Source organism: Podarcis tiliguerta, assembly GCF_965153285.1.
Source record: "Podarcis tiliguerta genome assembly, chromosome: 14".
Classification (NCBI taxonomy): Eukaryota; Metazoa; Chordata; class Lepidosauria; order Squamata; family Lacertidae; genus Podarcis; species Podarcis tiliguerta.
This window is the reverse complement of record NC_139547.1, coordinates 35236624-35263079: the sequence shown is the minus strand read 5'-3', so window position 1 is coordinate 35263079 and position 26456 is coordinate 35236624. Positions and strand designations below refer to the sequence as shown.

The following is a 26456-nucleotide window of genomic DNA, read 5'->3' as shown; positions in this document are numbered from 1 at the left end:
GAACTTTCAGTGGTTTAATGGGAAAACAACTACCTGGAACGGAGCCGGGGGGCTCAGCTTCCCACACAAGCAGGTGCTTCCCCCAACCAAACCCAAATTCCAGTCGTCTGTATAATAATTATTAGATCTCTGTGCCCACCTCCACCACCCAGCCCCAAATATGTGGCTATTTATTTACAGAGTAAAGAGGCCAAACAATAAAAATAAACCCAACTATCCTGGGCAGGCAGGAAAATGGAACGACGTGGGAAGGGAGGGGCGAACCTAAAACTTTGTACAGAGAGAGAAAGGAGTGGGAAGAAAGCTCAAAGCCAAGCTGGGGGGGGGGGCTGGGGAGAACCGGGGGGGGGGGGGCAGTCTAGCCCCTTCAGCTTGTGGCTTGCCGCAAAGGCCGAGCCCAACAACTGCAGCATAGTCGAAGTGGGAAGGGATGTGTGTGTGTGTTGAGGGAAATGTGTCCATCTGCCTGGAGGGCTGTGGGGTGCAGTTTGCGGGGCCGACGTGGTATCCTTCATGTGCCACTGTGGGGTGTCTGCCCCTCACACAACGCATTTCGTGGCCCTCAGGGAAAGTGCTGCTGCGGGCCTCCCTCTTCGCCTCTCTTCTTGAAACAGGGCCGGTCTTCCCCGCCACCTCAGAGCCAGGCCTGAGGCTCCCAGATTTGCCCATGTTGGAAAGCGGCCTGGGACCAAGCCGACGCCAAGGAGGCTTTTCTGCAGCCCTGGCCCACCCCAGGGAGGTGACATACGGGCCCCGAGCTGGCACAGGATGAGGCGGCCCGGCCAGCCGGAGCAGGAAGAGGAGGGAAAGCGAGACAGACAGTGAGTAAGGCATGGCGCTGGCCCAGCAAGCTCAGAGAGCCAGTCTCTAGCAGTCCGGTGGCCTTGGCTGCCGCAGCTGGGGGACGCCACGAGGAGGCTGCAAGCACAGCCTCTCCCCTGCGGTGGTCAGTAATCTTCTACCCAGCCGTTTTCCGATATGAACGCGTCTATCACCTCCTTCATGGCAAGGTTGGGGATCAGCTGGTCCTGGGTCAGGGGGCTGCGGGTCACAGGGTCAAAGTGGCCGACACGCTGGAAAGAACCCAGAAGAGAGTCAGTCAGGCGGCTGCCCAGGAAGCCTCTCGCGTCTCCCCCAACAAAAATGCTCCCGCCAGCCCCCAAATGGTCAGATTAAGGGCCCCCTCTGCCCCCAAAATCTGTTGCATAAGGCAGCGTTCCCACCCTACCTGGATTGAAATCAAAGACATTTTTTTAAAATCCCTAAAATGGTTTAAGGGTGTAAACTAATGTTTCATCAGAGTAAGCCTGCTGAAATGAGTAAACCTAAGTTCTGTTTGTTCATTTCAACAGGTTGACCCCAAGCATTGGACACCAACCCTATTTTTTTTTAGGCCTTTGATGACCTTTCAAAAACTATGTCCTCTCTTTCATCTTTGAAACGACTGGAGGTGCAATTCTCAGAGGGAGGTGAGAACTATCTGAGGGCAGAGAGCTCTGCTGCATTTGGATCGCTGCACTGTGGATAACAGAACGATCCCATCAAACCTGGTGCAAAGTTGGGGCAGAAGTGCCTGCGTTCTTCAGAGGCCTCCTGGAAGGGTTCCTGGCCAGAGCAGTAACTCATCCAGAGATACTGCAGGCATTCTCCAGGGACAGGCACTTGGGGCTCCTGCCTTTGCTTACACAAGTGAAATATTTCTCATACCACCTTATTATCCAACACCCATGTATGCGTGTGGAGCTCCTTGACACAAGATTGGAAGAGACACACCCTGCTCCAATCAGGATCCCCTCATGGGGGGGAACTTGACACATGTACAGCTACATTAGAACTCTTACATTAGAACTCTCTTGTATTTGCTCTGGTCTTGCCAGTCGGGTTGGTGGGGCACTGAGGCTCACCCTACCAAACCAGTCCCCTTGTCCAGCCCCCTCCCTTTTCCTTCCAAATACAAGCTGTGGGGCTTAGGAAGCTGTTGTTGCATTTGTTCTATATTAGGAAGTCAATGCACCTCCCCTTCTGAACCCTGTCACTACCATCACGCCTGCGCAACCATCGTGCCAAGAGGCCTGAATTACCTGGAGGTGCTCTTCAATGTCTTTCCTGTCATACGTGATCCCGCTGGGCGTGATACAGGGTTCTCGCATCAGTTCAAAGCTGATCTTCCCACACAGGTAGTCCGGGATGTCACGCTTCTGGCTCAAAGGAGAAAACCAGAGTTAAACTTAGGCAGATTTCAAGTAGGGAGGGGAACCCTCTGGCCCTCCAGCTGTTGGGACGCCCAACTTCCATTAGCTCCAGTCAGCGTGATCAATAGTCAAGGCTGATGCGAGCTGTAGTTCAGCAACATCTGGAGGGGCCACAGGTTCCCCATCTCCTCTTATAGGGTATGTGATGGGTATTGGGTGGAACAGCGAGATGGGGAGTGGAGGAGCTTGGCTTCCAATTCCTGTTCAGCTACAGATGACCTTGGGCCAGTCATTCTCTCAAACCTTTTGACTATTTAAAAAGGGACCTCCAATAACATAGCAGCTTTAAAAATTATTTTAGCATAAGAATTTCATATAATAATGTGGCTAGCAGGCACACACTCTTATTTCTCTCATACGAGGGAATGCCTCTTGAAAGAGAATGGTCCCTGAGACATGTGGGCACATCATCTAAAGTCAAGCTCGCTCTTTTCTAACAGTCAAATTAAATCAACTATCTGTTGTTTGGTTCAGACAAGTGTGCAATGTTTAATATGACTGAATTAGCAGTGAAGGCAGCTCACCTTAGGCAAGGTCATGGGGCCGCTCTCGAGAGTTAAGATTCTGTTTTCTATGAACGTTCTATTTATTGTATAGGTCCAGTTTTTCAGGTATAATTCGTATTATTTTATGTATGTATATTTTATGTTTGTGTTTGGCTATATCCTGTATTTGGCTGCCTTAACAATAAATTTGATCTTAACAGCCTGAAATAAGTATGTTGATGATAATATTCTGTCCTTCTACCAAGAAGGCACCCAGGGTGACAAACTTATCTTATATATATGCATTCTAAAAACAAATTCTAAAATCAGTTAAAAACATTTTCTCATGGGTCAGTGCATCTGGCTGTTAACCAGAAGGCTGGTGATTTGAGCCCCCGCCCCCCCCCCCGGGAGAGCTGTGGGCAGGATTCCTGCATTGCAGGGGGTTGGACTAGATGACCCTCAGGGTCCCAACTCTATGATTCTATGATCTAAAGGTTGCCATAAAACAGTGTCCTTCAGCCATCGAATCCCTGGGCAAACAAAAATGTTTTCAAATTTCTCCTGGAAGTTAATAATGATGGAGACAGAGGGCATTCCACAACTGGGGGAGTTAGCACTGAAAAGGCCCTGTCTCAAGTCAGAGCCACACCAACAAGGCTTCACTGGCCGATCATAGGATCTGAGAGAGCTGATGTACAGATCTACCCCGGTTGGGCCAACCAAAAGTCATGCTACTAATCAACTTCAATTAGGGGGCTCCAATGAACTTGGATGAATTTGAACTTTGAATGAAACATGAACCAAATGAGTTCATTTTGTATAGGGACAAAAGTTAACTGGAATTTGTTCCCTTTTTTTTTTGACATGTCAAACTCGTCCCTTTTAAAAATGAACTTCCCAAGCTGTCTGGGAACCCCCATGAACACTGCCTTGGGTTCCATAATAGAAGAGTGATGGAATATAAAAGCTGGGGAAATACGCAAATGGAGCCGAGGAGCATGGCCCTCTGCTTGAGCTTGCCCTCACCTTCCGCTTCTCATCCACCTGGGAGAACAGCTCATCCATGTCTGCTAGGTACTTTTCCTAAAAGAGAAACAGATCCCTTAGCAGGAAGGAGCAGAGGCTCAACGCAGAAAGCAGGTGGGGGAATTAAGCAGTTAGCTATAGATGGGGCAAACAGTCATATCTAGATGATGAACGCAGACAAACAAGAGGGACAATTGCACCTCTTTATAAAACAGCAGTTCAGGTCAAGTTTATGAATGGTCCATAGATCTCCAAATTTACACACACACGGGGAAAAACCTAAACAACACATTTTCCCATTGTTAAATATTTGAACAAGTACAGAAACTGAAACCTCTTAGCACTTCTGTAAAAACAGGGGCAGGAGAAACCTGTAGCCTTCCGGATGCTGTCAGATTCCAACTCCCATCATCCCCAACAGCAGTCAGAGATGACGGAGTCTGACAACATCAGGAGGCCCACAGGTTCTTCCACTCCTGCTGCAAAAGTTGCTTACAAAGCGTTTTAATTTGGGATGCAAACACTGCAGCCAGCTCAGTTAAGCCAGCCTGTGTATACATCCCTGAACAGAACAGGAAGTCCATGTGCCGCTCTAGACACCTTCCTTGGGAGCAAACAAGAGACAGGTATGTCCGGTTCTTCCGTATCAGTACAAATTGCGCAATAGTAACCTGTTCCGTACAGTTTTGAACTCGTGTTCCTAAATTGCACGTGGAATGCTGTGACACCTTTCTCCTGAGGATATCCTGGACTTTTCAACAGCTCCCCGTACAATCCTGCTAAGTTCCCTCTGACTTTCAGCTGTGGGGGACATCTCGGGGCCAGGGAGCTGGACAGCAACCCAGGTGGGGCCTCCAGTCCTAGGACAGGGATTTACCTGATCTGTTGGGTTGCAGCCAAGATTAGTCTTACTCAGAGTAGACCCACTGAAATTGAGGTTTTTAAACAGCAGTGGGGTGGCCATCTGTCAGGGATGTGGTTTCTGCATTGTAGGGGGTTGGATAGCTCAGTCGGTAGAGAATGAGACTCCCGAGTGGTGGGTTCGAGCCCCGCATTGGGCAAAGGATTCCTGCAGTGCAGGGGGTAGGACTAGATGACCCTCGTGGTCCCTTGCAGCACTACAGTTCTAGAATTCCATCATAAACATTGAATAGCCACTTCAATAGGTCTACTTGGAGCAAACGTTTAGCAAGAGACATCCCACTGGCATTTCTGGGACACTGGCAGTGTAGAAAACGGCCGAAGGGTCCCGATTCCCTTGCTCCTCCCTCTGAGGTTGAGGTCAGAGCAGGGCTGAACCCTGGCAGATCCCCCCAGTTAATGGAGGCGAGGGACAGATGTCTCACCCCAGCACAGCTGCTGACACCAAGCAGTGACAACCCAAACAAAACAGTCAACCGAGGGCCCTTAGATAGGCTGAGCCCGGGCAAAGATTGACAAGGGTCCTCACGTGTTTGGCTTCGATGTTGGCCAGCTGCACGCGGCTGCGACTTTCCTCCACGTTCTCCTCTTCCTGCGCCCGTCGACATTCATCCAGCTCCCTAAAAGAGAAGTGGGGATTGGGCAACTTCACGGAGCTTGGCAAGGCTATCTTTTTTTTAAAAATTATTTCAAAGCCAAAAAAATTTACAAACATCAAATTCAAAATCCATATTCATTTTCTAACAGCCTATTACATAGATTACCTAAATTAAATTATATCTAATTGCTCTAGGCTTCCCTTTGCTATATGTAAATACAACGCAATTAGCAAATTATATTATAAATGATATCATAGGTTCCCATATACCCCCCACTCCCCTTCACCCATGTGTGATCTCAATATTTGACTTCTCCCATCTTGTTGTGTTGTTATAATTTAATAATTATTCAGTTGATTCTATTATTATTTTCTTGCTTACCCCTGCACGTTTTACACATTCTCTATTAATATTTCAATTCCAGAACCATATTTTTTCATGTATTCCTTCACTCCATCCCACTCTCTAATTATTCTTTGATTTGAGTGGCCTCTAATAATTGCCATCAATTTTGCAATTTCTACAAACTCACAGAGATTGCTTTGCCATTCTAATAGTGATGGGATTTTCTCCACCTTGAGCTTGGCAAGGCTATCAAGGGCTACCAGCCATGATGGCTATACCCTGCCTCCACCACTGGAGGCAGTAATCCTTCTGAACAGGAGGGGACAGGTCTCTTGTCCTTGGGTCCTGCTTGCCAGTTCCCACAGGAATCTGGTTGGCCACTGTGAGAACAGGATGTCAGACCACTGGCCTGATCTAAAGTACCAGTCTTATGTCACTTATCAAGAAACACAGCGATCGGGAGAGGGAGGTCAGAAGCCACTGCAAGTTGCAGGAAGGCACTGTCGCTCGGGGTCACAGCACATGAAAAGGTTTCAGCTTCAGTCCCTGACACCCTCAGCTTAAAAAGAGCCAGGCTCAGCGGCTGATGGGAAAGAACCTCATCTCCCTGAGAAGCCAGATAGCTGCTATCAGTGGGAGGAGACAACTCCTACGACTTCCGAGGCAGCTTTTAAGTCCTTTTCACGTTGTTGTGAAAGACCTGCTTTACTTTGGTTTCACTCTGTGCCACGTTAGTCTGTTCTAGATTTCCAGTTTTTACTTCTACTTGTAAACCACTCATCAGAGAACTCTGGTGACGGGCACAGAAATGTAGTTAATAAGCAAGCTGTGTGGGGAAGAGGCACTCAGGCCCACGGATGAATATGGCCCTTCAGACCTCTCAATCAGGCCCTCAGGGCTCTCTACAGGTGACAGGTGGGGAACCTCTGGCCCTCCAGATGTTTCTGGACTACGGTTTCCACCAGTCTTGGTTACTGGCCATGCTGGCGGGGGCTGATGGGAGTTGTAGTCCCACAACATCTGGAGGACTGAGGATCCCCACCCCGCCCTTGCTCATTCCATCTCCCCCGGGCCACTCCTTCACTGATGTGCTCTGCAAGGTCCTCAAGGGCCTGGAAAGGGGCTTTGGATTGTGACGGTGCATCTTGCTTCCCTGGATGGAGAGCTGGGTGTCCCGGTGGATGTGTAAAAACCTCTGGCTTCTGGGTGGCTGTAGCGCAACCTGCTGTACAAAGGCTATGCATTGCATCCATTGCTCTGCCCACCCCTGGCATACGGCCTCTGAATGCTGCCCAACAAAGGAGTGTGGCTGAAAAAGCTTCTCTACCACTGCAGTATATAAAACAAGCTATGCACCCAACACACACAAAGTCCCCTTTGTTCTTCAAGAGTTTCTCCACCCATATCTGCCATCACTCCCTCCCTTTCATACTCTCTTCTACCTCTCTTTCTCTGCCATGATGAGCTTGGTGAGATAGGAGTGCAACTCGTTTTCCTGGTTGATCCGCTTCTCCTCAATGTTGTTCCAGCGCTTCTTCTTCGCAATCCGCAAAGCGCTTGGGATGTCGTCCCCAAAGTTCAGTCGCTGCTCTTTGGCTAAGTTGTAGGCTGGAGGAGAGGGGAATATATATCAAGGAGGAGGAGACGAAATAAAGACCTTGCAATGCGGTGTGCTCTATGTGGGCCTGTACCAAAGGCTCCAGCTGGGGCAAAACTAGGCTGTGTTGATGGGGACAGACCATTGCTGGCATGCCACTCTAGTGCTCCAAAGTCTGCACTGACTGCCCATACACATGAACAAACCTGAATGACTTTCAGGTTGATACCTCACTCTTTCCTTCTTTCTCAGCCCTGTGGATTGCTCAGTAGGTACAACAGGAGACTCTTAATCTCGGGGTTGTGGGTTTGAGCCTCGCATTGGGCAAGAGATTCCTGCATTGCAGGGGGTGGACTAGATGACTCTCATGCTCCCTCCCAACTCTACAATTCTAAGGAGGAAAGAAACCTTGACTTCTACTTTTAGTCAAACCAACCAAACCTTTGATTGATCCTATGCCCTTTTAAAATGTGTTGGGAGGCTGTTACAGGGTTGTTTTTGTTTTGATTATGTATTTTGTGGTTTTATATTTTGATTTTATCCTGTGAAACACTCTGAGACTTGCGGGTATAGGGCGGTATATAAACTTAATTAATGATTATGGTGATGGTGGTGCCTGAACTGAGGGAACTGAAGCTTGTTTAAGCTGTGGTTTCGGAACAAGCCAGACTGGAAGCATGGCTTGGTCCTGGCTCATTCTACGAAAACAATATGAACAAACCACAGTTCCTGACTGCGTATAAGTTGGATCCCTAAAGGCTAGGCCCCACAATTGCTCTCAGGTCAAAGACATGTGGCTGTTCTAGACTCCCTGGCTAAAACTGCTATTCAAAGACAAAGCTGTCCTTGCCGGATTGTTAAGCGATACAGAATTCATTTCGACTTGGGCAGATGCCTGGTTCAAACCCTGGCAAAGGCTGGGAGAAATCCCTGCCTAAAATCCTGGAAAGTGGCTGCCAGTCAGTGTAGAAAGTAGTGAGCTAGATTGACCAATGGTCTGGCTCAGTGCAAGGCAGCTATGGTGGATTCTATTCAACTGATTGGTCAACTTGTGACCACCTTGCACTGAAAGGCGGTACCTAGAAAGACACACCCCTACCCACTCGGCTAGCCTGGAAACGAGAGCCAGCTTACCTCTCTGAAGGTTAGCAATGGCCTCGTCGTAGTTCTCCATCTCCATCTGGCACTGCCCCAGGAAGAAGTGCGCCTTCACGGACTGGCTGTCCAACTCCAGGGCATGCTTACAGTCAGCCAGGGCCTTGTCGTGCTGCTGCATCTTAAGGAAGCATAAGGCGCGGTTGGTGTAATAGACTGCCACTAAGGGATTCCGGTTCTAAAAGAAAAGAAAGAGAATATAAGCATGAGGGGCCAGATGGGAGACTAAAACAGCCCTCAAGGGATCTATGGGAGAAGGTGAGGCCCCAGATTCAATCCCTCCAATCGCCAAGCAGGACTGGGAGAGACCCTCATCTAAAATTCACAGGAGAGCCATTGCTAGTCAGGGTGGCTTAGATGGGCCATTGCTCTAACTTGGTATAAGGCAGCGTCCTGGGTTTCGGGTTAATACAGCCTTTTCTTCATGAGGACTAGAAACTTACTTTTTTTGTTAGTAGACATATCATAGCCCAGAAGCAGAGCACATGCTATACATGCAGAAAGTTCTGGGTTCAAACCCCAGCATCTTCAGTGGGGGGGGGGGGGGAATCTCCAGAGAAATCCTAAAGGAGCCACTGCCAGTCAGTGTGGGCACTACCAAGCTAAATGGACAAACAGGGCAGCTTCATATCCTTGGAAGAAATAATTTTCAGGCGGGTCTCTACTTCTTAAATTATTATTATTGTTGTTGTTTATTACCCACCCTTCACCCTAAGGTCCCAGGGCAGGTTATAGAATTAAAACACAACATTAAAAACAATTGAAAACACCTTACAATTTCAAAAATAAGGAAAGTTCTAAAAATAGACACCTCAAGTGTCAAAAGTCAGTATTAAGAGGTGTTTCTTCAGCATTCACTGGGAGCTGTATATTGAAGGTAACACACACACACTTCTAGGGGAGTAGTGCAACCCCATCCAGCGCAGGCCACCTCTCAGAAGTGAGAACTCAGGGCACATGACACCTCTGTCTTTTCAGGATCCAGCTTCAGTTTATGGGCCCACATCCAGCCCATCACTGCCTCCAAGCACTGGCCTAGCACCTCAACTCCCTTTGCTGATTCAGATGGAACCGAGAGATAGAGTTGGGTGACATCTGCACTCCCCTCCAAATCCCTGGATGACAGTCCGCAGAGGCTTCACATAGATGTTAAATAGCATGGGGGACAAGAGGGAAGCTTGCGGGACACCACAGGACAACTCCAATGGCGCTGAACAGCAGCTTCCCACGACCACCTCTTGGAAACAGCCCTAGAAGAGTGGAACCACTGAAGTATGGGGCAAGGCTACAACGGCTACAGAATGAGAGGCAAGTTCCGTCTTACTGATCTCTCAACTTGGACCAGGGAGTGGTTTAAGGACATTCAGATTTTGAGTTTGCCCCACCCTGCAAAGAGTAGCGTTTTGTCTTTTTGTTTTGTTTTGCATGGGCAGAGTGCATTTCCTACATTCCATTTAGAATCAGAGAAAGGGCTGCCAAGTCTAAGCCATGGCTTTCAAAAAGGCTTAAACCCCAGTATATCTTCAAAGAATCACCGAACTGTAGAGGTGGAAGGGATCACAAGCGTCACCTAATCCAACCCCTGCAATCTTCTGCCCTACATGGGGCGGGAACCCATGACCCTAAGATTAAGAACCTCATGCTCTACTGACTGAGCTGTCCATCTTGTCTGTGAGGTTGTATCATTTGAGCAGCTGATTATTTATCATTATTTCTCCAGGCAGGCGACTACCATTAAAAAAAAAAGTAGCATGCAGCAGCTTAATCTGAAAGGTAGATCACAGGACTCAAAACAGTGAAGAGAACTGTTGCAGATCTCAGGGAAACCCCTGGAGACAGAGTGATTGCAACCAGAGAATCATGTCTTCTGAGTCCCAATAGAAATAATGTGCAGCCACATAAGTGCCACTAAGTGCTAATTGTTAAATGTGCACCTGTGGTGTTATCAGCCTTGCTGCATGGATAGGGGCACATGTAGTGAAATCTGGCTGAAGACAACCTAAGAACTCATTTTTAATTCCTCAAACAAGGAAGGCAGGTCCTTTATTCAGAACTGTCCAAAGTAGGAAGGGTTGAGGCTTACAGAGAAGGGTGGCTGGCAAAAGGTCGCCAAGTGAGTTTGCAGCGAAAAACAAGTCTGGAGGTTCAAACAGGATGCTGCTTTATACTGAGTCAGACCATGGGTCCATCTAGCTCAGTACTGTCTCCACTGACTGGCAGCAGCTCTCCAGGATTTCAGGCAGGGTTCTCTGCAAGCCCAACCTGAGGATTGAAATTGGGGCCTTCTGCATGCAAGCAAATGCTGTACCACTGAGCTATGGCCCTTTCCCACTTTGCGTGCTTCCTCTCTGTCGCCTCCCAAATCGATGCCAAAGGCAGCATGCTCTCTGTCCATGCTGAGAAATGCTGCCTTTCCTCACTGCCTCCTATCACACATTACTGGAGATAAAACTGAGCATTCAAATAAGTTTTTTTGGCAGGGGGAAGAGAAGGATGAGCTTTGGCACAAATAGAGCCCTAGTCACACATCCAGGTTTGCTTCTTAATGTCCACTGTCCTCCCTACCTTGCCCCTGTCAAATCAAGGGCCAGAATCATAATCTGCCCATGCTGAGAGAAAAGTGCCCTTGCCACTTTTCCCTGCGTTGCCCCTTCACAAATTATTTTTAGAGTAAGCCTATTCAGGCTCCAATTGAACTCTGGCATTGGCACCTCCCAGTTTATCTCCTCTCCTCACCTCACCCCCATCTGTCTCAAGAGGGCAAGCACTCTGCTGGTGCTCAGAGGGCCATTTTATTTGGTCACACCTCCCTTCATATCTCGGAGGAAAAGGCTCAGCGATCCAAAGGACACTTACCTCCTACACCACGATTGCATCATCTGAGTGTCCTCCTACCCTGCAGTCTGACACCAGGCTCTACACAGCATGCACTTTGCCCATGTTCAGAGAGCTCTTTTCTTACTCCCCTTCAGCTATTCTTGGGGTAAACCCAAAACACTGGGGAGCGGCTGGGAGGCTCCAACTGAGTCTTGGTCACCCTGCAGCTTGCTTCCTATGCCACCATACCTGAGAGCAGGCCCTCTGCCCATGCCCAGAGAGGTATTCTCTCCACTTATCATATATTCTCCCAGGATAAGGCTCACGGGCCTGAGCTTCCTCCTCCTGCTCTCGCTCCGCCCCTCCAACGCTCCGCCCAGCCTCTAAACAACAACACTCAGCACTCGGTCCATGCTCAGAGGTACACACTCCCTATCTTCACGACCCGCCCCCCTCCGACTCAGGATAAAGTCCGGGGCCTGAGCTCAAACGAAGCCCCCTCTCGCCCCCTCGAAAGCGAGACCAAGCCTCTCAAGTGAGCGCACTCTGCCCATGCTCAGAGGCCACTCCGTTCCTCCGGGCCCTCTCGCCGTCCTCCTCCGCCCGCCCTCCCCCCAAAACAGAGGCCCAACTCACGATGGCCCGCCCGTAGCAAGCGGCGGCCTCCGGGTACTTTCGGCTGACGAAGAGCCGGTTGCCCTGCTCTTTGTACTCCTGGGCGCTGCGGCTCTTCTCCGGGCTGCCGCCCCCGAGGCCGCCGCCGACCAGCCCCACACCGGGCCCGCCGCCCGTCAGCCCCGCGCCGCCGCCTCCGCCGCCGCCCTCCTTCTCCTTTTCCTTCTCCTTCTCCTCCTTCCCCTTCATGCCGCCCAGGCAGAAGCAGCCGCAGCAGCCGCCGCTGCCGGCCCGCCCGGAGGAGCCCGGCGGGCACCGATCGCCCCGGCCTCGCCGCACCGCCACAGCCCGGCCCGGGCCCCGATCGCCCGCAGCAGCAGCAGCAGTAGCAGCAACACCGCCCGCAGCACAGGCAACGCAGCCGGGGAAGGAGGGCGGGCCGAGCGGGAGGAGGGGCCCGCGCGAACGGAAAGGGCCGGGCCCAGGCGCCGGAGGAAGCGCGGCCCGCGGTGCGAGAGCGCCGCCTGGACCCCGGCCGGACGCACGGCGGCGCCTTCCCGAGGGGCGGGAGGCGGCAAACGGCCACGATCCTGTGAGGGGGAGCTACTCGCGAGCAAGGCCCGTTGGCTGACCGAGGGCTCCCGCTTAGGTGAGGCTAGGCTAAACCGCCGCCGCTGCTGCTTCTTCCTCCCAAGTTAGGTTTACGGAGCGGAAATGAAAGCCCCGTGGATTCCAGCAAGGGCTCTTTACTCCATGAGTAAACCCCTCAGGTCGGATCCTGGCTCAGTCCTATAGTTAAATAGGAAGACCCAGAAGTCCCGTGATGCCAGTGAGTCTCCTCCTAAGTATGGCTTAAGGCTGGGGTAAGTAAACTTAACCCAGTACAACTAAGGGGAAATGAAAGCCCCTTGGATTTCACTGGGGTTGTTTACGCGGGGAGGAAACACCCACATCACCCCGTTTGGATCCGACCTGTTGGAAGATCTCATGAGTTCTGGCATTTTAAGGAGGTCGAATCCCAAGAGCCAGCCATCCCCTCAGGGTGGGTCCCAGCTTTGCCATGATTAAGATTGGAAGACCCAAAATTCCCACGATGCTTTAAGTTTGACTTACCCATTGGAAAAGACCCATATATCCTGTAGTTTCCGTGGGACTGATATCCAGGTAGGTAAACTTAACAAACTGCTGCTATCCTCCTCCTCCTAAGTAGGTTTACGGAGGGAAATGACAGCCCTGTGGATTTCAACAGGGCTGTTTACTTTGGGAGTCAAGCCCTCAGGTTGGATCCTGTCTTAGTCATAATTAGAGAGGTCCTATGATTACAATGAATCTGCTTATAAGAATGGCTTACGGTTGGATCCATGCCATTGGAGAAAACCTCACACAAGTCCTATGATTTTAATGAGGATGCCAGTGAGCCTACTGAATGGCTTAAGTTTGGATCTGTCCTGTTGAAGACCTGTGATTTCAGTGGGGTAGCTCACTTTAAAACAGTACTGCTATTCTGTGTAGGATTTCAGCAAGGTGGTTTACTCGGGGAGTAAACCCCTCAGGTTGGATCCGGTCTCAATCATAATTAGAGGGGGAAAGACCCATAATATGCACTGTGATTTATATGGGTGTTTGTATGTGTGACTAAAGGTAAGTACTACTACTGAAAGTAGACGTATAAATTAATGGGCCTAAGTCATGTCTAGTAGTTGTAATGGGTCTACTCTGAGTATGACTACCATTGGATACAACCTGAAGTTGGATCTCCACTTGGTTTACATCCTTGGTCAGTAAACTGCCACCTTCTTCCCAAGTAGGATCATTGAGGAGGGAACCCCATAGTTTTCAGGGTGAGGTCACTTTCAAGAATGCAATCCTTTTTTTAATTATGTTAAGGATTTTTTAAAAGGTTAAGGCCGCCTTACAGTACAATGGCCTCTCTAAGTAGCTGGTAAACAAAAAGCAAATAAAATGCCTGCTCCAATAATATAATCTCAAATAAAATACACAATAAAATAGTAAACTGCCATCAGGCATTAAAATAGGATCTAGTTACTGAGAGGTGTAGGCCCATCTAGAGCTCCTTGGGAAAAAGGTGAGGTGTAAACGCTGCCATTATTATTATTATTATTATTTTCTCCAAGGCCCTGCTGCTTAGTTCCCTGCTTTTGTTTTTGCCTTTTGTTTCAGGAAGCCTTAAATGATGGTGCTGGAAGGAGGACTTTATGGGTGTGATGACCCTGCATACTGGAGAGCGGTTTTGAATGTCTACCAGGATGTGGTCATGGCCAAAGCGAGCAAGCAGGGGAAAACCATTGCCTTGGATAAATGGTAAATGTTTTCAGCAGGTAGCAGAACACACCTGCTACAGCAAAGAGCTTCTGGGGGGGGTTCCCTCTCTCATTGTACATTCAGTGAAGCAGAACACTGGAAGATTTGGGATGCACAAAAGGAAGGCCTTCTTAACACAGCACATAGCTAAACTATGGAAGATGTATAGCGATGGCCTCCGGACTTTTCTTATGTTCTGATGCTTCAGTTGCAGCCTTAACACTGTGGTGATTTTTCATAACTGGCAGCAGAGCTGGAGAATCTTAAGACACTTGTTTCTTATTCGCCCCCTTCATATTTTTATCACTTTGTTTTATGTGTATCCTTACTTACCCCCTCTGATTTTTATGTCGTACTGAATGGACCTCCTGCTAAGATTATTTATTGAATTGCGAATTTATTGAATTGATATTCCACCCTTCCTTCCCAAGGAACCCAGGGTGGCAAACAGAAGCACAATTAAAAGCAAAGCAAAAGCATTCTGAAACAATTACAATTAATCCAATCTAAAAGCAGTTTCTGTTAAAAACATTCCTGTATCCAGTGATCTCAAGGCTGCCAGGAACAGAATTCTTTAGCCACCCAATGCTTGGGTAAACATGAATGTGTTTAAATTCCTCCTGAAAGCTGATGATAATGAAGACAGGCACACCTCACTAGGGAAGGCATTACACATTCAGAGAATCGCCACTGAAAAGGCCCTTCATGGGGGCAGCAGCAACAGGGCCACCAAGTCCCCCCCCCCCCCGCCAGTCATACAGTCCAATATGACTTCTGCAGCAGCGCAGTGCCAGTCCCCAGAACAATGAATTGGACAAGTCTGTGGCCTCTGCAGTTCTTCTCTTTTTGTCTCTTGTGAGCTTTGCCCGAATCAATTTAATTGAAGAAGGGGGAAATGTGTTTCTCCTCTCTGATCTTTTCAATGCTATTCAAAACCATTTTATTGTTTTTACTCCCTTCCCTGTGTTACCATTTGCAGGTATCAAGAGGAGCTGCCAATTGCTGTTTCCGGGCGGAAGGACAAACACTTGACAAAAGAAGAGCTGGTGAGGCTGATGGAATGGAAGCTTTCCGTAAGTAATTCTGCCAGAGTCGGTTGCCGTGTGGAGCAGAGGCAGTATGGACCCAGGGGCGTGATAGTGCGTAATCACAGGAACTTGCAGCCCTCCAGATACAGCTGGACCACAGCTCCCACCACCCCTGCTCACTGACCACGCTAGCAGGGCCTGATGGGAGTTGGAGACCAACAGCAGCTGGAGGGCCACGTTCCCCATCCCTGTTTTAGAAAGTCTACCCCTCACTTGCCCCATCTGCTCATGGAAGTTAAAAATAAAATAGAAATATTCACTGACCGTTTAGGTAACGGGAAATGCCTGTGAAATGAAATAACAGTAATCCCATTATAATAATGGTAATATCTTTTTACTTTTTGGACTTTATAATCATTTGTTTCCAAAAGGTCTCCAAGAGACTTAAAAAAAAACATTTAAAATCATCAGCATGAATATACTATACCATTAACAGAACTCATACAGAACACCTGCAATTCCTCTTTATATTTTACACACACAAAGTGCCCCAATAACAGCAAAATAGCACCAGCTCAGTTATTCAGAAGCCGGGGGGGGGGGGGAGCAAGTCTTGGCACTGCAAAGCTGCAACACAATAAAGGCGACTGGCAGACCTCACTGGGGAGAGCATTCCATAGCGTAGCTCTGTCCTGAGTGAGCATATGAGAGTCAGAACTAATTTTAAGTTAGCAGTGTAGGCACAAGTGGAATGACTGCCTTCTTTCTTCCCTGCAGAGAGGCAAGTTTCGTCCCCGACTCCTGCAGCTGGTGGCCACTAACTCCAGCGAGATGGTGGAGAGCTGCACCAGAAACGCCTTCCAGCTCCTCCCTGACGTAGCAGCTGCCATGACTGAGCTGTGCAAACTTAAGGCTGTGGGGCCCGCCACAGCATCAGGTAGGAAAGGCCCTGAAGCCTGCAGCTTTGTTTATTTCCTGTATTTTTTTGCCTACACATTTTGCAAGGAGTTTGAGCAATGATGGTGCTCTTTCATTCACCCAACGTTCTCATAACATGATCACAGCAAAACATTTCTTCTTGAAGGGTGGTAGCTCAGTGGAGGAACATCTGCCTTGCACACAGAAGGCCCCAGCTTCATGTTCCCACTCTGAAACCTGGAGATCTGCTGCCAACCAGTGTTGGCAATACTGATCCAGATAGACCAGTGGTCTGACTCTGTATAAGGCAACTTCCCTTGTGGAAGAGCATTTGCAGAGACAGCAAGGCCCCTTCCATTAGCCTGGCTCGAGTGCTGCCTGGGTTTTCTCAAACACTTGTGCAATCATGTGATTTTTTTCAAACCCATTTGCCTCCTGAAGCTCCCCCACCTCTCTGCCACCAAACTCTTGTGCAGTGCAGAGGATTCTGGGATGATGGCCTGCCAGGTCTCCTCAGCTGAAAGGGCACTATAGAACCGACACAACAGTCTTCTGTGGCTATACAAGGCAAGGTAGCACCTGCTCCACAAGAGGGAAGCCACCCTTCAGAGAAGCTTGCCTGTCACTGACGATCTAAGGAACTCTGATTCTTCAGAACCTGAATTTCTCTCTCTTTTTCTCTTGAATTTTTATATATTTAAGAAAGGGCAGGCACTTCTATAACATACAAGAAGAAAGAAAGAAAGAGCAGTTGAATTAAAATTAAACATACAAACATAATGCAAATTTGGATCACTTCATTCACAACACCTGAAAAGAATTATTATTATTGGGAGTGGAGGTAGTAACGTTTTCCCCCAACATGTATCAATACAAATGTTAGAGAGAGACAGAAATAAACAGTGGTTTGCCTGTTTGACAGCATGTGTTCCACAACTTTAAAAAAGAAGATGAGAAAGCCCGCAGTGTGACTGCTTCTTCATAAGCAGGGATTCCATGCTACTAGAACACCTGAATAATTAGTATCTGGATCTTGCATGTTGGGCTCTATATTTTTTTGCACACAACACATACATGTTTCGTGAAAGAACAAGAGGGCGTCCCACTCTGCTCATGTATGTCCTACACAGAAGTAACATGAAGAGGGCTCAAATTAATAACAAGAGCTTCCCTCATTCCCCACCTAACCTTGCCTAAGGCCGCATCTGCACCTTACATTTAAAGCTGTTTCATACCACTTTAAACAGTCATTATTTTCCCCACAAAGCATCCTGGGAATTAGTTAAGGGTGTGGAGAGTTGCTAGGAGATCCCAATTCTGCTCGCAGAGCTGCAATTCCCAGAATTCCATGAGGAGAAGGAATTGACTGTGAAACCACTCTGGGACTGGGGTCTCCTAACAGCTCTCAGTATCCTTAAGAAACTACAGTTCCCAGAATTCTTTGGGGGAAAACCATGGCTGTTTAAAGTAGCATAAGGAGGTAGATGGGACCTAAACCAAGAATGTAGCTGCCTAGTCCACCCTGCTCTGCCTGAGTGGAGTTTTGTATTCCAGATGGCATATTCTTGTCCCATGTTTATTACAGACTGCTACATATTGGTCTAAATTTTTTGCTTGTTTGTTTAAGCTTTCAGCCAGGATCCACGGGGTTTAATCTTGTCAAGCTGTATGAGCAGCAGCAGCGGTGGTGCTTTACAAATAAAAATAATTCCAGCCTTTTGAGGGCAGGGGTGGCTAATCTGTGACCCTCCAGATGTTGTTAGGCTACAAGGACCGTCATCCCTGACGGCTAGTCATGCTGACTGGGACTGCTGGGGGCGGAGGAGGCTGCCTTATACAAAGTCAGATTTTGAACATCCCAGCCACACAAAAGTCATGCAAGGAAGAGGCATTATGATTGCAGCTGAAGGAGGCACTCCAGCCAGACAACAGCACTCGAGGGCGGGGCATGGCCTGAGGAGGGGACAGTGAGACCTGGATCCTTAGGGGTCATGAAGGGAGGATTCAACCTGCTTTGGATGGAGGTGACAGGAAGGAATAAGATGGTCCTACTCTGCATAATAAGGGACGCGGGTGGTGTTGTGGGTTAAACCACAGAGCCTAGGACTTGCTGATCAGAAGGTCGGCGGTTCGAATCCCCGCAACGGGGTGAGCTCCTGTTGCTTGGTCCCTGCTCCTGCCAACCTAGCAGTTCAGAAGCACGTCAAAGTGCAGGTAGATAAATAGGTACCGCTGCGGCAGGAAGGTAAGCGGTGTTTACATGTGCTGCTCTGGTTCGCCAGAAGAGGCTTAGTCATGCTGGCCACATGCCCCGGAGGCTGTACGCTGGCTCCCTCGGCCAATAAAGCGAGATGAGTGCTGCAACCCCAGAGTCGGTCACAACTGGACCTAATGGTCAGGGGTCCCTTTACCTTTACCTTACTCTGCATAATGCAGATTCTTCTACTCGTATTTCCTTCTCTTTAAGAATCTTGTAGCTTCGGAAATACCCCGAAGGTGTTGAGAGCTCAAGGTGCATGTGTGACATTGCTCTCCCGCCATCTTCCCCAACATCTGCCTTTGCTCCCATTGCAGCGATTCTGACTTCTGGAGCCCCGGAAGCAGCTGCCTTTATGGCTGACGAAGCAGTAGAGTCTCTGCCAGGCCTTGTCCCTGTCCAGTACACCCTCAAGCACTACCTGCTCTACCTTGATGGAATCCAGAGCTGTGTCAAGAAGCTAAACGAAGGTAAGGCGGGAGAAGTTGGGACAGTGTGCACACTTTGAACAGGTGGGGATGCCTGCTGGATGAGGAGGGTTCTCCTTGTGAGCTAGAACACTGAACATACAGACTTCCAGCTCACAGAAACCTTCTATGTGCATTCCATTGCTACCATATATGCCAGGAAAAGACCCTTCCTCTCTACCCACCAATAGGATTCTGTCTCCACCTTTAAAGCCCCGCCTCTTCACTTAAAATAATAATTATTTAAAAGCTCAAAGCCAAGTCAAGTTTCTTCTGGTTCTGCAGTTATTTGTTCCTGTGCGTTTCTGGCTTTCTTGCCCAGTTCCCATAGAAAGTTGCCTTATGTTGAATCCAACCATTGGTCCCTTTAGCTCGGTAGTATTTCTTGGGGAAACCTTTTTCAGTCTGAGAGCCATATTCCCTTGTAGACAACCTTCTGGGGACTGAGCCAGAGGCAGAAGTGAGCAGTGCTCACAAAGGGCGTGTTTCCTTCTACACACACACCTCTGTCCAGGCAAACAGGAAGCCAGATCACAGCTCAAGGACAAATTCCAGTTGTGCAGCAGAACCCAAGCAGGGCTCAGGGCAGGGCCAGTGAGGGGCATGATTTGGGAAGGGGCGCTGTCCCCCAGTCTCAGGGTTCCTACATCCTCAAAGCACACAGCCCAACCGACTCCTCGTTCTTGCTCCATTTCCTAGCTGATGCAGAACAGGCCTGGACGCCTCACCGTGTGGAGATGTGCCTCTGGGCTTGGGCCATCGGCAGCAAGCTGCAGCTGCCTTCGTTGCGGGCTCTAGGCGGAGAGACAGCAAAGGCAAGGGACGGGGCAGAAGCAGGCAGGCCTAAGAAGAAAAGGAAAGCAACATGAAAAATTCCAGGGCTGCAGCTTTAGAATCGACCTTTGTTCCTTGGTGCATGAATACTGAAGCTGAACTACACACACACACATGAAAAGGCTGTGCTGTTATCCTGGATCTCCAGGACAAATCGCCAGGAGAGTCTGCACCAGTGATCATTCAAGACCTTTGAATCTCTGGAGCAAATAGCGTAGCTGTGGAAAACTGGTCTTCCCTCTCAGGACTCTCTTTCACTGTCTACAATGTGGAAAATGGCAATGGCAAAATGTAGATCAGCCTTCCTCCCCGCCCACCCCACCCCAAATAATTCGAGAATGGTAAGTCACTCATAAAACAGATTGGGCATCCTGATGTTAAGCTTGTGGTTTATGGCTGGAGCCTCACAGCTGCTCAGGATCTGGGATGAGCTTTATATTTGTGGGTGGGGAGGAGTTTTGCCTCCAGTTTGACGACTATCTAGTGATTATCTTTCCATGTAATGTAAGATTTGGCTGACTTGTGTCGTCAGGAGCAATTTGCTGCTTGGGTACCACCAGGGGGAGCACCTCCACTGGAAATGCCCTCCCTTCTAAACTCCTCCCCTCGCCTGCAAGCATTCTGTAAGATTGTGGTCTACTCTAGTCTACTTTGAACGGATTAATGGATGAAAGCTCTGCTATCCAGATCCTCTGACAAGTAGGGAAGTGGAGGTGTTCGACTGACTATCCTTTTTGCCTCCCCAGCTCTGTCACTGCTAGTGAAATAAACACAACCAAAGCACAATTTATTTTCAGAATCTGATTTTGCTTTACAAAATCAAGTTTTATATTAGCAAAATAGATATTTAAGCTATTAACAACAAGAATTAAATACATTCTCATCCATAGTCTCCCCCTCACACTCTCACACACAGTGAATATGAGATATGTGCCCAGCTGCATTACAACAGAGGAAAGCTATATTTCTGAATATTATCCTAGCATTTCTCATTGTAGTTCTTTTCCAATAAAGTCCTTATTTTCCTACAAATTTACTTGTTGTTCCTAACAACCTAAGAAGTGCCTGGCTGGCGGATCAGGCCATTGGCCCATGTTCTCCCAATGGTCAACTAGAAGCCTTCCAGAATCCTGCCAGCTGTTCAAAATATGATCTTCCGAAACACATTAATTTGGATAGACTATTGACCATCTCCATTTCTGTGACCCTCCTCTGACTTCTACACCCATTTTGCTTTGCGACGCAGGACAGCGGTAGGTCCTTCTGTAGCACCCTCTAAATTCACTCAGGGGTAGGGTGAGGCCCAGCTGGATTGGTGCCTTGGCCAAGCTGTGTGTGAGAGCCCCTCACAATCTGCCCCAGAATCCTTTGCACCTCACAATAGTTCCTCAGCAGATGTACAAAGGATCCCTTGCCTGAAAAAAATGGGAATAGCGTGTGGTGTTTTCTTTGACTGGAAACGGACCCCTCCCACGTCAAAAAGGCAAACCAAAAAAGGGGGGGGCGCGAGTTGAAGACTCTAATCCTGAATGCGTTTCCCTTGAGAGTTAGCCTCGTTGAACTTAATTCTGAGGCGACGGGTTTATAGGATTGTGCTGTGAGGGTTCTCTAAAATAGGCCATGGGCCCTTCAGGCAGTGGTGTGCAGCCTCATTTTGCTGGAGCCCTTGGCCATGGAGTGGAACCCCTCAGATATCTCTTCTGCCATGTCGAAACGTCTGGCTTTCCCCCCCTCCCCGTGCCAAGGGTTAGCAAAGCTTGCTGCCGCAGCCCAGGAATTTGCCTTCTGGCTGGCTTTGTGCTGGCTTGAGTTTTTCTGCTCCAGTAATTTTTCCTTGGATGCTTAAAAGTCCCCGTGCCTGCAATCCCCCGTTTTCTGTCCTTCGCACAGCCTGGAGATTTTGCTCTTGTTTTTTGAGTGTGTGCTTTTGTATTTCTTTTGCGAGTCCTGGGTGGGGAAAGCTTCCCGAGAGCAGGAAAGGAAAGTGAGAGTGAAATGCTTTGCCAGTCGCTGCTGGGGAATGGTCTTGAAATCACAACCTGAGGGTGCCCCCCCCTTCAAGTAGCCAGCCCCCATCTGATCCTCGTGCACTAGGGTTGGTTTGGCATCTGTCGGTCACGGGAGACAATGGAGGAGCATGCCTCTGGGAGTGAAGAATTACAGCGTCCGCTATGGCTATAGGGACGGATACAGGAGAGAGATGTTTTGTTGCAGGTGGGGCAGATGAAGGCGCCTGGATGTGCTGCTGCAGATGCATCATGGGAAGCTCTGTGTCCCAGGGAATCTTCCCTTTGTGTTAGTGAGACTTGCACAGATTAGCTTCCCAATAGACTATTGGACTGGCTATATAAGAGCCAAACCCAGCATTTAGTTTCCATTTCTGCCCCCTTTAAAGAGCAACACATCATTAAGCCTCAAAGCAAATACTTAAGTACCCCAAGAGCAAAAAAAAAAACCCAACCTCTGGTGTTGAGGGCTGACAGCATTGGCACTAAAACAAGAGGGGGATATTGACATCCACTGGGGAAACACTGAGGTTTTGCAGAACAAAAAAACCCCAACCGTCAACCCTTAAAAAAAAAAAAAAAATCAGCAGCCCATTTTAGAAATCATTCTAAATTGTATTAGGCATCTCAAAAGCCATGGCTTGCCAATGTGGATGGACTTCTGCATAAAACATGGAACTGAATCTCTTGGAGGAAGGTCTTAACTGTCTGGCTGGAGTCCCAAAACAGAAACACAAGTCTTGGGAAGCGAGTTTACACACGGCAACATTCTGTTACAGGTCTGGCATGCTGAGTCCTAAAATAATTGAATGGAAATTTGTGCTGATTTAAAATAAATAGGTAAGAGCACTTGTGGAATTTCATAGTCTGGGGTCCTCATTGGGAAGGACTGGGGGGGGGGGGGCGACCCAGAAGCTCCTCTGCCGTCAGCGATCTTGCAGCTTCAGTATCTGGGATGCTGCACTGCTTTCCCCTCCCAGAAACGGGGCAGGGCCTCCCCACAGAGCGGCATCTTGCCTTCAGCTCAGCTACCGTTGGAGCTGCAGTGTTAGTTCCAGCAGGAGGCTTGGCGCAGGGAAAGCCGGGGTGCTGCAAACATGTCAACACCGGGGGTTGCACTAGTTTTTAACACAGCGGAGCAACTGACCTAGTTTTGAGCTAGCAGAAGTGTGGCTCCCTCCACCCCTCAGGTATTGCTTCGCTGACACTTTGCTCCCAGCTCTCTTCCTATCACTCTTTCCAGCCAGGAACCCCGATATCCAGCGCGGGCCTCAAGCCTGCTGTGCCCAATTTGCAAGCAGGTGTCCCATGACCTCTTCTGCGCTTTGTTCATCCCTTATCCATCGCATCCTGGTCACTGTCTCTTCGAGCTCTTGCCGTAGGGACAGAGATACAGGACGATGAAGACAAGAACGAGCCGTCTTAAGAACAGCTTCTTCTCTAGAGCGATCTCGGCCCTGAATGGGAAGCCCGGACTTTGAAAGTCATCTAATCTCCCTTGCTGTATTTTACTATATTTTTTAATTAGTGTTTTTATGGAGCAGCCAAGTAATTTCGTTGTCCCCGAAGGGGGCAATGACAATAAAGATGATATTATTATTATTATTATTATTATTATTATTATTATTATTATTATTATTATTATTATTTTGGGCCACTCCACATGTCTGCTGTCACTGAATACACAGCAGGCTTCCCTGGAGTGAGCTGCTGCTGCTGCTGCAATCAGGGTTGCCCATTTCCTGCTTCCTCTGCCACCGAAATTTAACCCTCTTAAGAGCGTAAAAAGATCCCTCTGGATCGGGCCCAAAGCCCATCTAGTCCACCATCCTGTTCTCACAGGGGCCAACCAGGAAACATATAAGCAGGACCCGAGTTCAACAGCACTCTCCCCTCACTCTGTCTCAGCTCTGGAAGGCCAAATGCAGCCCTCTTTCTAAGGACCTAGGGACTATCCGCAGGCCACACTTCCTTCCTAGCCATGCCCCGGCCACATCTCTGGCTTGCCCCAATTCACAGCCTCCCAGAAGCTTGTGGCCTAGCTCTCATATTGCCTCTTGCTCACCTGGATGGAGGATTGAGATGCAGGGTGAGTATAAACCGCTCTACTTTGCATAGGTACAACAGTGGTGCAAATGTTGCTCCGTCCACTTTTGGCTCTGCTCCCACCTGCGACTGGCATGAGGCCCCTGGAAGGCGGACCAAAAGGGAATGTGGCCCTCTGGATGAGAAAGCTAGCTCACCCCTGCTCCACCTGGCACACTCTTGAGCAGGGGTCAGCAAACCTTTTCAGCAGGGGGCTGGTCCACTGTCCCTCAGACCTTGTGGGAGACTGGACTATATTTTGAAAAAAATAGAAATGAACAAATTCCTATGCCCCACAAATAACCCAGAGGTGCATTTTAAATAAAAGGACACATTCTACTCATGTAAAAACACACTGATTCCCAGACCGTCTGCAGGCCGGATTTAGTAGGCGATTGGGCCGGATCCAGTCCCCAGGCCTTAGCTTGCCTACCCCTGCTCTTGAGTGTGGCTGTTGAGCCCCTTCCACCAGACATGCAAAAGTCTCAACTGTAGAGCATGATGGGTAGGATGTTTTCCACTGTTAAAGGCCCCGTTTCGTTATTCATTCATCAAAAGTGCCTTGTTCTTGGCATTTGCGTTCCTTTTTCTCCAGCTGTTGTTTGCCAGCATCTTTCCCTCTGCCTATCCACCCTTGTCAGCATCTTTAAAAGAGACCCCTCCTCACACACCCGCAATTAAAGAAAAGCTGGGGACTTTGCATGGGGGTGGAAAGAGCAGCATTGAGTAAATTATTCACAATCACATCAAGCAATTAGTTTGTCGCACTGAAATGCCGAGCCACACACATAGAGTCCCTGAGGATCCCCCAAGGCATTACTTTCCTTAATCCTCGCTGAGAATCGAAAGGATTATGTGATGTTGATACATTCCGTTCCCCATCCGTCCCCTCTTGCTTCCCACTATGGTGGCTGCGTTTTGTTGAGGGGAAATCAGAAGCAATTAACAATGTTGTTCTGTTTTGAGAAGGATGCCGCAGATTAAGGTATCACAGATCCCAAAGGCCCAAGACTGTGTAGGAAACCACAACTGCGTATGCGCACAGAGAAAGCTGGTTGATCCCACATTAGATCCCAGGTGCATCTGGACCAGCGTTGTGAACGGTCAGAATGAGAAACCTCCCACCAGACGTTTATTTATAAAAAATAATTGGATACCTTCAACTGCTTTAACACATTGTTGTAGTATTGTGGGGTCAGTCAGAATGATACCTGTGGGTCCCTTCCCAAACCTGTGATCTGTGAGGTTACAATCTGTTAGAGACCGTTTCTTGAGCTGGCCAGCCAAGTACCTCCATTTACATATCCAAAGAGCTTGCCCTGTTGCTATAGAGACAAGTGGGTGGGCCTTTTCCCCACATCACCTGCAATTGCAGCAGAGTTCTCAGTTATTAGAAGTTCTGCAGGCGGGATCTGCAACAAAATCTTGCAGTGTGGAGCACTCCTGTTCATGATTCTAGTGTCTCCATTCCACCACCACCCTGTTTTATTTCCCCACTTCCCTCTAGCAGTCAAGAGGCAATGATCAGTTACCATGTCCAGTCCTTAATGGGACTGGGTTTGTGGAGGGTGTGTCTTTTTCTAAAAGGTTTTTTGTTATTGTTCTGCAATCCTCAGGGTCTCCCCACCCTGAAGTCTGCTGATAGAGAGATGCAAGACAGCTGCATCTTATCTATGTAAGTAACGTTATTCACACTCGGATCATCAAAAGTATAAATGATGATGATGATAAGTGGAAAGGTTTATACTAGAGGAATGACTCATAATTATAGAATGGGCTCCAGTTTTTTAGATACAGTGGACACAGGTTGTGAACGTGATCTGTGCGGGAGGCACGTTCGCAACCCGCAGCGCCGCGTCTGCACATGCGTGGAAAAACCCGGAAGTAACCCGTTCCGGTACTTCCGCGTTCGGCACAGTGCGCAACCCGAAAATGCACAACCTGAAGCGTCTGTAACACAAGGTATGACTGTACTGGAACAACACCAAACTCCAGTAAAATATTCACAGGGATATTTTGGCTATTTTCTGGGCTGTGTTAAATGTAAGCCTATGGGGTGTATTAGATATAGTTAAATTGCATCGTGAAATTAGATTCAATTTCATTCGGTTGCAATGGATGGTCTTTTTTGTTTTTGTTTTACTTTTTCTAAATAAATCTGATCTGAAAAAGAAGATGTAGATCGCTTCAGTGCATGAAAGTGGTATTTAGCAAACACAGTTAACAGCTGCTGGCAGACTTATCTGTCATCTAGACCGGTACTGACTATCGTGATTTAGGGTTGCTGCCTTTTAATGGACAGATGTTCCTGCTCCTTTTACAGCCTTGTGACGGGTAGGAAAACCAGCAAGGGCAGATTTTCTCTCCCCACCCTCCACCCCCCATCACTGCCTCTCCATGTTGGGAAGTTTGAATGGCTTTAAGTGAGGATCAGACAAATTAATGGAGGATAAGTATCAGGGGCTACCAGCCATGATATTCTGCCTCCACTGTTGGACACATTATGGCTCTGAATGCCAGTTACTGGGACTCATGAATGGGGAGATTGGGGTCGTTCTCAGATCCCACAAGCATCTGGTTGGCCACTGTGAGAACAGGATGCTTGGCTAGACGGGCCATTGGCCTGATCCTGCAGGCTCTCCTTAAATTCTTAAGCTTCACCCAGTGCTGTGCCAAAACTTGTCCCAGGAATCTTTGGGGAGAGCTGTGACTTTGAAGAGGTAT

General features: G+C 48.5%; 2 protein-coding genes across 6 annotated transcripts; one reads left to right on the top strand and one right to left on the bottom strand.

Annotated features, from left to right (window-relative positions):
- Positions 1 to 12064, bottom strand: STUB1 (STIP1 homology and U-box containing protein 1; the record flags this gene model as incomplete). The annotated part of the gene is made up of 7 exons (XM_083414284.1): positions 1 to 1073; positions 2082 to 2198; positions 3767 to 3823; positions 5217 to 5307; positions 7074 to 7239; positions 8363 to 8561; positions 11837 to 12064. 7 exons carry the CDS (start codon positions 12062 to 12064, stop codon positions 948 to 950), a joined length of 984 nt encoding a protein of 327 aa, XP_083270410.1. The 3' UTR covers positions 1 to 947.
- Positions 12065 to 12334: 270 nt separating this feature from the next.
- On the top strand, positions 12335 to 26456 carry LOC310664738 (uncharacterized protein). Of its 5 annotated transcripts, none has more exons than XM_083414290.1 (6): positions 12335 to 12464; positions 13997 to 14137; positions 15117 to 15210; positions 15943 to 16102; positions 18658 to 18810; positions 26056 to 26456. In XM_083414290.1, the coding sequence occupies exons 2-6, from the start codon at positions 14007 to 14009 to the stop codon at positions 26061 to 26063; spliced, it is 546 nt and encodes a 181-aa protein (XP_083270416.1). In that variant the 5' UTR covers positions 12335 to 12464; positions 13997 to 14006; the 3' UTR covers positions 26064 to 26456. The 5 variants fall into 5 exon arrangements, with proteins under 5 accessions (XP_083270416.1, XP_083270415.1, XP_083270412.1 ...); XM_083414289.1 differs by lacking the exon at positions 26056 to 26456 and adding an exon at positions 19507 to 20673; XM_083414286.1 differs by lacking the exon at positions 26056 to 26456 and adding an exon at positions 19507 to 20673 and having other exon boundaries at positions 12410 to 12660; positions 14001 to 14137.